The 15,670-nt window shown below is 45.7% G+C and overlaps 1 protein-coding gene and 1 non-coding gene across 2 annotated transcripts; both read left to right on the forward strand.

The window, feature by feature from the left end:
- The first annotated feature begins 891 nt into the window (after positions 1-891).
- Positions 892-1,953, forward strand: LOC122676908 (uridine phosphorylase 1-like). Its single transcript, XM_043876483.1, has one exon. The coding sequence runs from the start codon at positions 965-967 to the stop codon at positions 1,886-1,888; it is 924 nt and encodes a 307-aa protein (XP_043732418.1). The 5' UTR covers positions 892-964; the 3' UTR covers positions 1,889-1,953.
- Positions 1,954-14,201: 12,248 nt separating this feature from the next.
- LOC122678446 lies at positions 14,202-14,308 on the forward strand. Its single transcript, XR_006336119.1, has one exon. It is a non-coding gene; the product is annotated as a U6 spliceosomal RNA (small nuclear RNA).
- The last annotated feature ends 1,362 nt before the right edge of the window (positions 14,309-15,670 follow it).

Below are 15,670 nucleotides of genomic sequence, written 5' to 3' on the forward strand. Positions count from 1 at the left end.
GTCTGCAAAGCATGTGTCCTTTTTCAAACTACTTCATCTTCTCTCTCCTACTTTCTAAGGTTCTGTCATAATCATCTGAGGTACACTGGGGATCACTGAGCCTGTGTGCATGCCTAGTCATTTCAGTCGTGTCTGACTCTTTGTGACCCCATGGACTGTAGCCTGCCAGGCTCCTCTGTCCATGGGATTCTCCAGGCAAGAATACTGCAGTGGGTTGCCATTTCCTTCTCTAGGGGATCCTCCTGACCAAGGGATCAAACCCATGTCTCTTGTGTCTCCTGCATTGGCAGGTGGATTCTTTACCACTAGTGCCACCTGGGAAGCCCTCACTGAGCCTGGAGCCACCAAAAAAGACCTGGGTTCTGAGCATGGCCTTGTCAAAGCTGAACTGTGTGACCTTGGGCAAGTTGCATTCCCTCTCTGGGCCTCCATAGCTATATGTTTTCCTCTGTAGGGTAAAGGTGTAGGCATCAATACACCTGAGGTCCTTTCTGGCTCTGACATTCTCCAGGTTCTAAGCTCCATATAACAGATAAGAAAATCAAGGCTTAGGGACTGCCCTGGTGGCCCACAGGCCAAGACTCTGCATTCCCAATGCAGCGGGACCAGGTTCGATCCCTGGTCAGGGAACCAGATTCCGCATGCCAAAACTTAAGACCCAGTGCAGCCAAATAAATAAATAAAAAGAAAAAAGAAAATCAAGGCCTAGCATGTGGGTGGCATGAATGGGAAAAAAAGACCTCCTTCAGTAGCCTCATGGGGACCTGCCTCCTGCCTGCCGGCCCCCCCACCCCACCTCACTCCCCAACTAACTCAACCCAGAAACAGAGAGGGAAGCACTTCTGCACTCTCTGTGTCCCAAGGCCTCATTTAAAGGAGAATCCAAGTCTCTGCGCGGGGAGCCTCCGAGGCCGGAGTCCAGTTTTCGGGAATCACCCTGCCGGGTCCTGCCTCAGCTGAAGGAATGGCCTGCACCACGGCTGAAACGGAGAAGCCGGAAGATCACAATGACTTGGTACAGCTTTGCAACCCCCATGTAGCCTCAAGGAAGGAAGACGTCCTCTACCACCTCGGCCTCAGCACCAGCACGCACGATTTCCCAGCTATGTTTGGAGACGTGAAGTTTGTGTGTATGGGAGGAAGCCCTTCCCGGATGAAGGCCTTCATCAAGTACGTGGCCGTGGAGCTGGGCTTCGCCCCCCCGGGTGCTGACTATCCCAACATCTGTGAGGGCACCGACCGCTATGCCATGCTCAAAGTGGGGCCACTGCTGTCCGTCAGCCACGGGATGGGCGTCCCCTCCATCACTATCTTGCTGCATGAGCTCATCAAGCTGCTGTACCACGCTCGCTGCTCCGGCGTCACCCTCATCCGCATTGGCACTTCCGGTGGGATAGGTCTGAAGCCCGGCTCGGTGGTCATCACCCGGCAGGCAGTGGACCCGTGCTTTAAGCCGGAGTTCGAGCAGATGGTCCTGGGGAAGCGAGAGGTCCGGACCACGGACCTGGACGAGCAGCTGGTGCAGGAGCTGCTGCGCTGCTCCGAGGACCTGGGCGAGTTCCCCACAGTCGTGGGCAACACGATGTGCACCTTGGACTTCTACGAGGGTCAAGGCCGCCTGGACGGGGCGCTCTGCTCCTACACCGCAAAGGATAAGCAGGAGTACCTGCAGGCAGCCTACGCGGCCGGCATCCGCAACATCGAGATGGAGGCGACGGTCTTCGCCGCCATGTGCAACGCCTGCGGCCTCCGAGCGGCCGGGGTGTGCGTCACCCTCCTCAACCGCCTGGAAGGAGACCAGATCAGCAGCCCCCACGAGGTGCTGGCCAAGTACCAGCAGCGGCCCCAGCGGCTAGTAGGCCAGTTCATCAAGAAGCGCCTGATGTAGGCCTGATACCCCAACATCTATCTAGAGGGCATTTGTGGTTCCTGCAAATAAAATCATTGCCACAGTCAAAAAAAAAAAAAAAAGGAGAATCCAGATTTTTGGCTCCTCATGTTTGGACCTAGAAGCAGGAAGCTTATCGGTGTTTAATGAAGCCAGGACCAACCTAATTATCAAAGGCACTTTCAATAAGCGCCTTTCAATCCACGCAGGGAGCTAGCACACTCAGAATAAAAAGGGAAGAAAAGCCATTATCTTGAAATGTCTGGGCTCCTACCTGGGCTGAGCTCTGTGAAGTCATTATGAGTAATGACCGGCTCCAGCCCCAGCACAGCTCACCGTCTCAGTAATGAGCAGGAGCACGTGGCCCCTGAGAGGCAGGGAGGCTGAGGTCATCAACAAGGGCGACTTTTTCTTTTTAGTTTGCCACTTCTTACGAATGTTCCCTCATGACTCCTTCCTTTCATAGTTCTGGTTTCACTCCCGACAGATTTGTTATCCCAAGTTTCCTTTTGTTCAGGGAGAAATTCACTGTGCTCTGAGAGTCTATAACTGGACATTCTAGAAGCTTTACTGGGAGGACTTTTCTGGTGTTCCAGTGGCTAAGTCTGGGCTTGCAATGCAGGGGGCCTGGGTTCGATTCCTAGTCAGTGAACTAGATCCCACATGCCACAATTAAGACTTTGCAGGTTTCAACTAAGAGTTTGCATGTGGCAATTTAAGATCTCACATGCCAAATAAGTAAATAAATAAATACTTTAAAAATATCTTTAGAACTTTACTGCAAGAATTTTCCTGATTTTCTACCCAACTCATTCTGATCTGATGCTTGCTTAGATGAGGGTGGTGTGGTGAAGAGGGTGACACATGGTCATTTGAGGTGAAGTAGACAAAAGGAGAACCTTATTTGGAAGAGGAGAAATTTGAAATTATGTTTAGACATGTTAAATTGAAGATGCGTCTAACATATCAAATAGGGACTATAGGGAAGGGTCAGAGTTAGAAAGGCAGATTTGAGAGTCATCAGAATATCTGGCACATAAATCCATAAACCAGCTGAAGTGTTCAAAATGTGTTCACAGAGAAATGAAGGGCATGCAGGACTGGACTTAGCCCTGGATCACCCAACATTTAGAAGCTGAACAGAGGAGGAGCAACTGCAAATTGGAACCAACTGTTGCTACTGAATGAACTGCTTCATCTGCTGTGAAATATCAAGGCTGGGGGAAAAGTGTGGAGGCTTCCTAGGTGGCAGAGTGGTAAAGAATCCGCCTGCCAATGCAGGAGACACAAGAGATATGGGTTTGATCTCTGGGTTGGGAAGTTTCCCTAGAGAAGGAAATGGCAGCCCACTCCAGTCTTCTTGCCTGGGAAATCCCATGGACGGAGGAGCCCTGTGGGCTACGGTCCATGGGGTCTCAAAGAGTCGGATGGGCAACTGAGCGCAGCACAGGTGAAAAGTGTATCCCTTCTGCCTGCCGGTCTACCTCTGGCAACCCCTACTGGCAGAAACTAACAGGGAGCTAACTAGCTGAGCAGAAAAGTAGTTTCAAAGTTCTAGCCCCAGCATCACAAAGCAGAGGACAGAAAGATAAGACTGAAGCTGAGAAACAATAGCTAGATAACCGGCACACATTAAGGTTCTTGCTCAGTCCCTAAGGCCAGTCTGACTACTGCTTTCTGCCATGTTTACCTCATGGCCTCTGAGAGTGAAGAAGTGGTTGAGTAAAGCAAAGATCAGGCAGAACTGGCATGAGCTGAGAGAATTGCCATATTGACGAAAGTAGAGATCAGCTTATTAGCGTAGCGATTGGAATGGAGCTGCTGGGAACTGACAATGTCAGAAACCCATGAAGAAAGCATTTAAGTGACCTAGGCCGATGGAAGGATGAGAGGAGAGGCAAGAGTGGGGGGTGATCAGGATTGCATAAGAATAAGGATAAGACAGGCTTTCAGCTGGGATTCAGAGAGTAGATCTCAGAGAGCTAATTCTGCCTCTGAAATCTCTTCCTACATCCATTTCTGCTCGGGGGAGGGAGGAGCAGGGAACCCTTAGTGGAACTAAATAACCCTGTTCTTCCTTTCAGATCCCTTTGGATTACGTTCTTAATGGACTTCACCTGGGATGGGGTGGGATGGGAAACCAGGGATCTGAGAAGGGTGTGGGGACATCGGTGTTGGGGGCACCTAGGCAATTCCGTTGTCTGTCTGGAGAGTTCTCCCATGCCAACAATTCTTTACCTCTAATTTAAAGTCCTAAAAATGAATAAACAAGGCAGAAAGAGGCAGGAAGTACTCGTGCCCCACTTGGTCCTTATTGATCCACTTCTGTCAGCTCACCCTTCAGATTCTTCCCATTGCTCACTACCTGCCAATCAGGACCACAGTTCACAAGCAAACATAATTTATATACCTGTCAACCATCTCCACAGTGCCAGGATATCTGAGTTTAACCTTCTCAAATCTCTCACTACCCAAAGTTTCCTGGGGAGGTCCTAGTGCTTGGTAATTTGAGTCCCACTCCCAATCTATGTGGTTGTTTAGACTCCCCCACTCTCCAATGTTCCCTCTATAGCCTCGAGAGACTGAAAGCATTTTAAGTGCTTACAATCAAGGAGAGGAGAAGACATCTTATAATGCTCTAATCTGACTTCCCATGACCACAGAAGCCTTGAGAATGATGACAGATTGAAATCTTGATGGAGTAATCATAGTTTGATCATCCAAAATGGAGTTAAGTGGCTATGGAGGATCTGGTCTGACATGCCCCTGCACCACTGAGAACTTAAACTTTTTGTGAACTGTACCAAACCCAGGGGCACCAGCCATTTTTAACACATCTGCTAGCTGCAACCTTGTGTCCCAAGATCGTTCCCCCTGGTAACTATGCAAATATTTCAGACCTCAATCAATCCTTGCTAAATAGACATTCTTACTTCTTGCCAGCTCCAACTATAATCCTTGATAACTCATGTAACCAGGTGTAACCTTAAGGTTTTTGCTTTTATAAACTTTCTCCATTTTGTAGTCCAGCAGAACACAATTCAATTGCCTCTTGAATCCCTGTCTCCAAGCTGTAGTCCTAACAAACCCCAAATAAATGCCTCTTTATTTCCATTTCCATCAGGTCTCCACTTCTGAAATTTTGTTATCAAGTCCTTCAGTGCAGCCAGGCTAGGACAGGAACCCTGGAACCCAAGCAAGGACTCTGGTATTCCCCCACCACATCTTCTTACACTGCAGAGTCCCCTCCATTCTGCAGAGGGTTGGCTCCTTGGTGCCATTTCCTGGAACCCTCAGCCTGCACTCTACATCTGATCTGTGCAGAAAAAGATGATAGAACCTAAGTTCATCACTGATTTGGACTAATGCCCTGGTGACGATTTAAACAGAAACGCATTAATAGCTCTGAATATTTCATACCAGGTACATTAGAACAACTAGCATTATTTATTGAAGGCTGATCACCCATCATGGGTATTAATACATTTTGCTTCATAGTGTCAGCCAAATGGAAGTTAGCTTCAAGGAACAAGGTAAGAGGCTTTTGGCAGGAGGTGCTTTTGCCTCAGGAAATCCATCTTGCATGGATAGAAGGTGTGGCCCTGTGGTTATCCAATCTCGCTCTGGCTTCTAACAGAGCTCACAAAAGGCTCGTCAGGAGGGCCTCTTAAACCACTGTGTGAGTAGGAGTCACACCATCACATCCCAGACAAAACCAGGGCAGGCTAAGCTTCCGCTTTCTCCAGCAGATATTAATTCCCCAGTGTCCAAAATGGAGCCCGATGTCTAGCTCTTCTGGTTTTCAGCAGAGGATGGTAAAGGAGTAAATGGGCTTAATTGATTACAGAGGGATTTGGTTGATCTGACAGAGAAGCTCCCAGCAAAGAGCAGATCTATTTTGTCCCGCAGGACACAGTTTCCATTGAGTCTCTGACACTACTCCCTTTGGCCTGTGCTGTCAAACTCATTTATCAGTCAGGGTCTGCGCAAGAAATAAACCACTCTAGCTATCTGAAGCAGCGAGAAATTTAATAAACAGAAGGAGGGTCTCGTACAACTGTTGGAAGGGTCAGAGGAGTGGACTCTTGGCTAAGCCCACAGGGGTAACTCATGGAACTTCATCCAGCTGACCCACTGAAACTATCCGTTTAGCCTTATCTTTTCCTTATTAGAGAAATTAAAGAAACCATAAAGCAGGGAAAACTTGCCATTAAAGTTACTAAAATATAAAACCCTCTTCTTTCTTTTCTTTCTCTCTTCACTCGTTATGGTGTTTATTTGCTATTTAATGTCATTCTAAGTAAAAAGAAATTTAAAAAAATTTTTTTGGATTATTAACATATATTTTACTGTTCATCTTTATTTTGCACAATCCCAGTTTTAAATGCAAATCTAAGGTCATTTAGTTCATATGCAGAATCACGAAGTTACATAATTCACATTTCATAATTTGTACATCTATGCATATTTTGTTCTTACCAAAATAGTAGAAAGGCATGAAACTAACTCAGCTGCTTTCATTTCACTTCTTCTTTTTTAAAATAAGATTTATTTATTTATTTGGCTGTGCCAGGCCTTAGCTGTGGCATGTGGGGTCTTCAGTCTTCATTGCAGGGGGCAGGGTCCTTTAGGTGCAGAATGTGAACTCTTAGTTCAGCGTGTGGGATCTAGCTCCCTGACCAGGGATGGAACCTGGGCCCTCTGCACTGGGAGTATGGAGTCTTAGCCACTGGACCACCAGGGAAGTCCCTTCATTCTACTTCTTGATATGTATACATCCTACCAGTTCTATCTACTTACAGCTTGTCAATGACTAAAGAAGGACTGAAAGGAGAAGGAACTGTGAGTGGTCCTGTTTTTTCCTTTCCTTCAATGCCATCATTTTCCGTATTAGTGGCTGGCTAATTCAAGGAAGTAACAGAAGAAAGAAGATGACATTAAATAGCAAATAAACACCATAATGAATCAAGAAACAAAGAAAGGGAAGAAAGAAAAGGGCTTTATACTTTAGCGATTTTAATGGCACTTTTCCCTGCTTTTGAACAAGAGGCCCCATCCGTGTTGATTCCCTAATGGAAGCAGCAACTAAGTCCAGTGGAAGAAACTTGGGGCAGATGAGACTCCTTCTGACAGTGGGGGTCTGAGAGCAGCATGAAGGACTGGATTTGTACTGGGTACACTTTATTTTTAGTTCTGTTAAAGAAAATATTAGTATGACACTCGTTAAATTAGTAAGGAAGATTTTATTCACGACTTGCAATAGGGGGAAGAGATTGGGCTTCACTTCCAATACAGCAAAGGCAGCTGGGGACTTATGGCCAATGAGCAGAATGAGGGGGGTCAGTGGACGGAAAATTTTTAAGAGAAGACATCAAGGGTAGCAGGAGTCTTGCTAAGCTGACTTAACCGGACTCTTACCAAAGGAAAAGTCAAAAACTTCTACATCAAAGATGGAGTAGGTGGAGAAGGAAATGGCAACCCACTCCAGTATTCTTGCCTGGAAAAGTCCATGGACAGAGGAGTCTGGCGGGCTGAAGTCCATGGGATTACATGACTGAGCATGTGTTCACGAGGGTGGAGGGAGACGGGTTGGTAGCAATAAAGTGGGAGAACTAAAAAAAAAAAAAAGATGGAGTAGGGATGAGGAAAGTCAGATGTCAAAGGTGGGGGATTTCTCACCACACGGACTTAGCAAGCAGGGATCTTTGCTGGGACTGGGCTATGCAGCAACACAGCGCAGGACATAGGATGGGGGCCAAGGGAAAAAGGCTTAGAAGAGCCTTTGTCAGTTTGGTCAAAGAGAGAGTCTTTGTCAGTTCTCAGCACTGTGCACATCTGTTTATTGTTGTGGCTGTAAGCAGTTCTGTGGGCAATGGGAGGGTTGTATGTGGGTGGCAGGAGGAGGGGTAATTCATAAACAAACACACAAGCCTCAGGGCTGGGGGTCTGGCTCCACACCCTTAACCTTCGACTATGGGAATTTCTAATGCTTTGGGACAGGTGGCAGAAACCGTCACTACACTGAAGCATTTGTGCCCTCGTGTGAAGCCAACAAAAGCTCCAGGGTTCCCATTCTGGACTCAGGGTCCTACAGTCTCATCTCCAGGGACGGGGTGTAGGGATGGGATGGAAGAACTGGGAGGACTGGGATGGAGAGAGGTCCAGGTGAACCTCAGGCCTAGAGCCTCTTCTAACCTGACTCCCAACCTGCTCAAAGAGATGTCGGCCAAATTGTTGAACTATAAAACTATGGTAGGGTTGGGGTATACTCTGAGTTTTAAGAAAAACTATCCAAAACTTGTACATAAGGCAAAGATATCACCGCATACACTTTCAAATTCACACTAGAGCATTTCCCAATGAGCCTACCTAAGCATCTTCTGACTTTTGAGGGACTATACCTTTGCCTGACTTTGACAGAGACCCTTACTCTGTAAAGTGAGATGTTAGCTTTTAGATAATTAATAAGTTGCAAATGATTTTTTTGGTCCAGTTAGGGGTACAAATATATTCTGTCCAGTAGAAAAGATAGGTCCAAACATTTTAGCTTTCTTGCACTGTAGTAAATTAAGCAAGCTTTGTAGTTAGCTTAGCAATCTCTCTCTTACTGTATATACTGTCTCACATACCCTTCTTTGACAAGGCTTTATGATTCTGCCCATTCCCTCACTAATGAATTAAATAAATGCTCACTATATCTTTACATGAGGGTCATATTTTACCTTCTGAAAATTATATTTTGACGAGGGGAACTTCTTGGGACCTGCAGTTTCTATCCCCTCTAAGAGCACCCATAGACAACCACATCATCTAGTTATACTAGCACTGGAGACAGACCACAGGATGTTTGGGTGGTGATGATAGCGTGGTGGGGGTCCCCAGGGGGGGGCTCCTCTCATTTCCCCAGAGAATAGGATGTCTTCACACACTCATCTCACAGCAGTCATTTCACTCTAGGGTCTCTGAATACCACAGGCCTGAGCCTGGGTGCAAAGAGATGAGTAAGATTCCCACTCCCTCCAGACAAACACACAGCAGGCGCTATAGATCCCTGCTTCACGCTTCTCTCTTCCCTGCACATGCGTGCTCCGTCAACCCCCCCCAGGGACTGTAGCCTGCCTGGCTCTGCTGCCCGTGGAATTTTTACAGGCAAGAATACTGCAGTGGGTTACCATTTCCTACTCCAGAGGATATTCCTGACCCAGGGATTGAACCCGTGTCTCCTGCACCTCCTGCATTGGTAGGCAGGTTCTCTACCACCGAGCCACCGGGGAAGCCCTTTTCTCTCTTCCCCACTCTACCAAGATGTTTCTCCTCCTTTCTTCCTAAATGCATTAAGGGACATGGAGCAAGAATGAGAAAGATATAAATGGCAAGGACCCAAAGCCAATTTGTTTTAATATGCTTTTGAAGCATGTGCTAAAATGCCTCATTTTTGCATACATTACTTTGAAACACAAATTGTAAGAACTGTCAGTAACCATCTCGCTTATCTCCTGGGGTTAAAGGACAAAGGGGAGAAAATTACTTGAAAACTCATTTGCCAATGTGTTTGTGGGAAAGAAACCTCTACCATTTCCCTGGGCTGTCTTCTACTCCTACTAAACAGAATGAAAACCCAATTCTTCACGCTAAACTGAACATGTTACTTTCATAGCCAGTACTGCTTGTATTTGGCTCAGTCGTGTCCAACTCTCTGCGACCCCATGAACCGCAGCACGCCAGGCCTCCCTGTCCATCACAACTCCCAGAGTTTACCCAAATTCATGTCCATTGAATTGGTGATGCCATCCAACCATCTCATCCTCTGTCGTCCCCTTCTCCTCTTGCCCTCAATCTTTCCCAGCATCAGGGTCTTTTCAAATGAGTCAGCTCTTCCAAAGTATTGGAGTTTCAGCTTCAGCATCAGTCCTTCCAATGAACACCCAGGACTGATCTCCTTTAGGATGGACTGGCTGGATCTCCTTGCAGTCCAAGGGACTCTCAAGAGTCTTCTCCAACACCACAGTTCAAAAGCATTAATTCTTTGGTGCTCAGCTTTCTTTATAGTTCAACTCTCACATCCATACATGACTACTGGAAAAACCATAGCCTTGACTATATGGATCTTTGTTGATAACGTAATGTCTCTGCTTTTTAATATGCTGTCTAGGTTGGTCATAACTTTCCTTCCAAGGAGTAAGCATCTTTTAATTTCATGGCTGCAGTCACCATCTGCAGTGATTTTGGAGCCCCCAGAAATAAAGTCAGCCACTGTTTCCCTGTCTATTTGCCATAAACTGATGGGACCGGATGGCATGATCTTAGTTTTCTGAATGTTGAGCTTTAAGCCAACTTTTCATTCTCCTCTTTCACTTTCTCAAGAGGATCTTCAGTTCTTCACTTTCTGCCATAAGGGTGGTGTCATCTGCATATCTGAGGTATGGTATGGTAGTCAGAATGAAAACATAGTCACCTTGTTTCACTCTCTATAAAACCAAAAGGAAAGAGACCAAGGAGAGTCAGAGAAGGGTGTTGATGAACTGAAGTATCCTGCAAAGTTAATGAAAACTCCAAATTCAGAGCCTAGGTTAACTCATTCACAACTGTGGGCTCCTGTTAGAAACAGGAGCCAGGAAGTAGGTGCCCCCCTTCCAGGGTAAAGTGATAGGAGGTTCATTCCTTATGGACTGAAACTCCAAGAGGAGAATAGCAGGACAATTAAGAGAAGAGGCTGGGCCCTGCCCAGACCACATATTTCTCATTCTCTAAGTCAAGAGACCTTCCTGACCACACACACACAGTAAGGCTCCTTGGAGGTCAAAGGGAAGTAATGCTAAGTAAGGGATGCTGTACTCATAGGCCTTTGCAGTAGAATCCACCTTGGCTAAGAGATGCATGCACACACATGGGAGGATCCTGAGATATATTAAATATGGACTCTGAACCAGGCAAATCAAAATGATTGGCCAAAGGAAACCCAGAAGAAGTGCCCCCATACAACTGATTTAAACTGCCATGAGGGCACGACTCAGGACTCTCCCTCTGAGTCTGCCCATGTGTCTATCAACATGTACTGCTCCCCTTCTCCCCCTCATAAACACTTTACTTGTTTTACTACTTTCTGTCTTTGTGGGAATTATTTTCTGCAAAGCTGAAGGGCCAGGGCCTTGTCACTGACCACTGGCCTAGTGGCTAGGATTTGGTGCTCTTACCACTGTGACCTGACCTCAGTCTCTGGACAGGGAACTTCAAGCCACCGCAGGCAGAGGCCACCTGGGATCTCATTCGCTGGGCTGGCCTTATCGTCCCTGAAACATTGCTGGGCTGACGTTCCTCTGTCATGTACCTTCTAAGATACCAAAATGTCTCTTCAGCATGAAGATTATTTCGAGCTGAAAACAACCAAGGCCCAGAAGTCTCAGGAAGAAACTTTGAACTTCCCCTAACTGCCTGAAGAACATAGATAGGGCATCTATTGCAGGAAGGCAGTCATCACCACAGGTAACTGTAGTATGAACCAGGTATGTAGAAAGGGAGGACCCTAGCAAAGTCAGTTAAAATTCTTCTGTGTCCCAGTGCCTCTGCCTAGCCCAGCAAACAATTGTTTCCCAGACTTTTGCTTTTCCATCTCCATGTCAATTGCCTTCCTCCCCTTCGAAGTCCCAACATCCTACCCCCAACATCCTTCTTTGTCTTTAGCTGGAGATGGTATTTAAGGTGAGAATTGGGGTCATTTGGGCCAGTTACTCAGGTTTTCTGGGCCTCGCCTATGCATATATGGTATTAAACTTTTATATTATTTTCTCCTGTTAATCTGTTAATCTTAGACTGGCCAGAAGAACCTAGAAGGGTAGACGAAAATTTCTTCTTCCCTGACAGTTGGTTTAATCAGCTACACAGATAACTGACAGCTCAGTTACTGCTCTCTCTCTACTCCAGCTCAGCTGAGCTCCTATCTTGCTGTTTTCATACTAGATACTACGTATCTATTTCATAGAGCATACTAGAATAGGGGTGCCTTAAGGGTTTTTTTTTTTTTCCTGATAATAACTGGTAACATTTTTTAAGTATTTGCTGTATGCTAGACACAGTACTGTGCACTTTCTATGCATTATCTTCTCTAATCTTCATGAAAACTCCCTTTATATTGATGATTGTGTGCCAGACACGCTTTTCCACATTTTTTGTGAGATGAGAAAATTGTGGCTTAAAAACATTAAATGACTTGCCCAAGGTGCCGACAGCTAGTAAGTGGCAAAGTGGGAACTGGAACACGGATCTGTGTAATCTAAAGTTGGACCACTTCATCACCCCACTTTCTGATTGTGCACCCAGGCACCTCTCCACCTGGCATTTACCTGAACTCCTGGCATGCAGCAGGGACTCGCTAAAGGTTCCTTATGTAATTCTCAGTTCTCTATTTTCTGCCCTATTTGCTCAGTCCTCTGCCAACCATTAATGTAGGATGTTTCTGTCAGTTGCCCCAAAGCCACTTCTCAATGTGACCAACCCTGAGTTAATCATCTTCTCTACCTAAATGCTCCTCTTTCCCAATGGTTTCATTTCTCATAATACCACCATATTCCTACCCCCAAGCTAACAAACCTACAGTCATTCTAGATGTGTGTGTGTCCTGTGCCGTGCTCAGGTACTTCAGTCATGTCTGACTCTTTGCAACCCTATGAACTGTAGCCTGCCAAGCTCCTCTGTCCATGGCATTCTCTAGGCAAGAATACTGGAGTGAGTTGCCATGCCCTCCTCCAGGGGGATCTTCCTGACCCAAGGATTAAACCCACATCTCCTGTGTCTCCTGCACTGCAGGTGAATTTTTTACCTCTGAGCCACTGGGGAAGCCCCATTCTAGATCTATCACTCTCCAATGCCCCCAGCCCCATACCTGATCTGAATATCAGCTTTAATTGCCTTTCTTTTTGCAGCGAATCTCAACTTCTCTGAAAGCACTCTGGCCTTAGCTCTCCTCGCCAAGCTGATACAGCTCTGTCTCAGAGCCCATTCCCCTGAGGACATTTTTCCCCGTGGCTTCTCAGATGCTGGAGTATTCTGTGGACTGTATAGCCCATGGGGTGGCAAAGAGTCGGACACAACTGAGCGACTTTCACTTCAAATCACTTCTCAGATCCTAACTGCACACATTTCCAAAGTCATAGAGAGCCTGATGGTGAAACCAAGCAGGACCCTGGGTGGGGGAGGAGGGTCCTGGGTACAAAAGTCTTTCTATGTCTCTTGTTTTCTGGTTAGCAGAAAATAGGCTTTGTTCAGCCTCCATGACCTTCTATGAGTTCCAATGGGTAGGTTGAAACAGTTGCTAATTAGGGAAGGGAGGGGATGCAGAGAAAAGGGAGGAAAAGTCAAGAAACAGTAGTATAGTCTTGGGGCAAGGTCCTGGTTCCCCTTCAAGGGGGGAACATATATATATATGTAAAACAGTATCTTTGAACTGTTTTGAAGATACTAAAACCCCCACCAGATGGGAGAAGTCAACTGTATGCTGCCACAAGCATGGAGACCTCAGACCAGTTGGATTCCCAATTCCTCACCACCAACCAACCAGAAGAATGTCCACAAGCTGATCATGCCTCTTTTTTTTTTTTTTTTGGCTGCATATGGGGTTTTAATTCCCTAGCATATGGGATCTTAATTCCCTGACCAGAGATCAAACCCATACCCTTGGCATTGAAAGTGTGGAGTTTTAACCACTGGATGGCCAAGGAAGTCCCAGATCATACCTTCTTTGAGCCGTTATTGCAAAACTCTTCTCTATCCCCTCCAGGTGAAGATACATAGTTTTAAGGGCATTAGCCTACTCTGGTTCCCTTTGTTTGGCAAAGCCATAAAACTGTTCTTTTCTACGTCACCCCAAACTTATCTCTGAGATTTAATTTGGTGTTAGGGTACAGAAGCCAGACTTGGTTTCAATGGGCCACATTGAGTTACATTTTATGGTAAAATGTTTAGGCTTGGTTTTGCTTGGAGTTGTGGTCTATTTTTGTTTGAGGAAAGGAGATGGGTAGTTTCATGTCATCATTAAAAAATACGAATTCATGCCCTCTGGACCTTGCCATCCTACAAGAAACACAAGTTGCCCCAGTTGTCCTCCCAGATCCTAGTTTTCCCCCTTCACCTCTAACTTTCCACCATTTGCTCCAAGAATCCAGTTCCTATTGTTATAAACAAACAAAAAAATCCCAACTGCTTCTTAAAAGGATAGTTTATGCTTATTATACTGAAATAGTTGCTATTTATATCAAGTTTTCTAGGCATGAAAAAGTGCATAGAGTAAGTATTTTTATGGCTTTAAAATATAAACAGAGTGCTCGCTTCGGCAACACATATACTAAAATTGGAACGATACAGAGAAGATTAGCATGGCCCCTGCACAAGGATGACACGCAAATTCGTGAAGCGTTCCATATTTTTACTAATGCATGTATATGGAATTTAGGAAGATGGTAACAATAACCCTATATGCAAGACAGAAAAAGAGACACAGATGTATAGAACAGACTTTTGGACTCTATGGGAGAAGGTGAGGGTGGGATGATCTGAGAGAACAGCATCGAAACATGTATATTATCAAGTGTGAAACAGATCGCCAGTCCAAGCTGGATGCATGAGACAAGCACTCGGGGCTGGTGCACTGGGATGACCCAGAGGGATGGGATGGGGAGGGAGGTGGGAGGGGGGTTCAGGATGGGGAACACATGTAAATCCATGGCTGATTCATGTCAATGTATGGCAAAAACCACTACAATATTGTAAAGTAATTAGCCTCCAACTAATAAAAATAATTGAGGGGGAAAAAAAGCAAATTAAAAGCAAAAATAAAATAAAATAAAATATAAACAGACATAACTCTATTGGTAATTGGAAAATTATCAAAATATTGGTAAGAATCAAGTTTGCTACTACAGGAATTGCAAAACAAAGATTTTTAAAGGCAATACATTGGTTGATTGATCAGGAATTATTGAACAATTAGATCTGGGGACATGGAGAGTAATTACTCTCTCATCCTTGTTGTTGTTGTTCAGTTACTAAGTTGTTTCTGACTCTTTGCAACCCCATGGACTGTAGCCTGTCACGCTCCTCTGTCCATGGGATTTCCCAAGGAAGATGACTAGAGTGGGTTGCCATTTCCTTCTCCAGAGGATCTTCCCAAGCCAGGGATCAAATTTGCATTTCCCACATTTGCAGGCGGATTCTTTACCACTGAGCCACCAGGGAAGACCTGGTGGGCTTTCTCATCCTTAGGATTCTGCTATCCCAGGCTACTGTCAGTACCACCCACCAAGGGTACCCCATCAACTCTGGAGCCAGGCATTGAGGAAGGGGTGGAGTGAAAGCCTGAGAGTGGGAGTCCAGAGGAAAAAGCAGGCCTGTGCACCTCTTTAGTTCCTAAAACCAAGGTCCCCACCAGCCCACAGTCTCTCTTTTCCTAAGAGCAGAGCACAGGCATTTTAAAGACCGTATCTGTCAAGAGATATGAACCATTTGCAGATTATTACGAAAGTTAACACAAATCTGATTATCGCCCCAGTGAACCAAATTACAGTAAATTCATCCAACAAGATTAACATCAAATAGATTTGCTGAGTTTACTGCCAGCAGCCTTGGCCAGTAGTGGAGAAAAGGCAGAGTAAACAGAGACTTCTGTTCTTTTTTTAGGGCTTTCCTTCATTCTCCTTCCCTCTCCCCACTCCCTGAAACTTCTAGATCTTCAAGGGTAAGAGCACATGAATCACACATGCCATTCATTCAATGATCAGCATCCATGGGGGC

This window comes from Cervus elaphus, chromosome 20, assembly GCF_910594005.1.
Source record: "Cervus elaphus chromosome 20, mCerEla1.1, whole genome shotgun sequence".
Taxonomy (NCBI): Eukaryota; Metazoa; Chordata; class Mammalia; order Artiodactyla; family Cervidae; genus Cervus; species Cervus elaphus.

Excerpts from the sequence above, each read along its gene's own strand:
- LOC122676908 (XM_043876483.1), top strand. The coding sequence starts at position 965 with ATGGCCTGCACCACGGCTGAAACGGAGAAGCCGGAAGATCACAATGAC.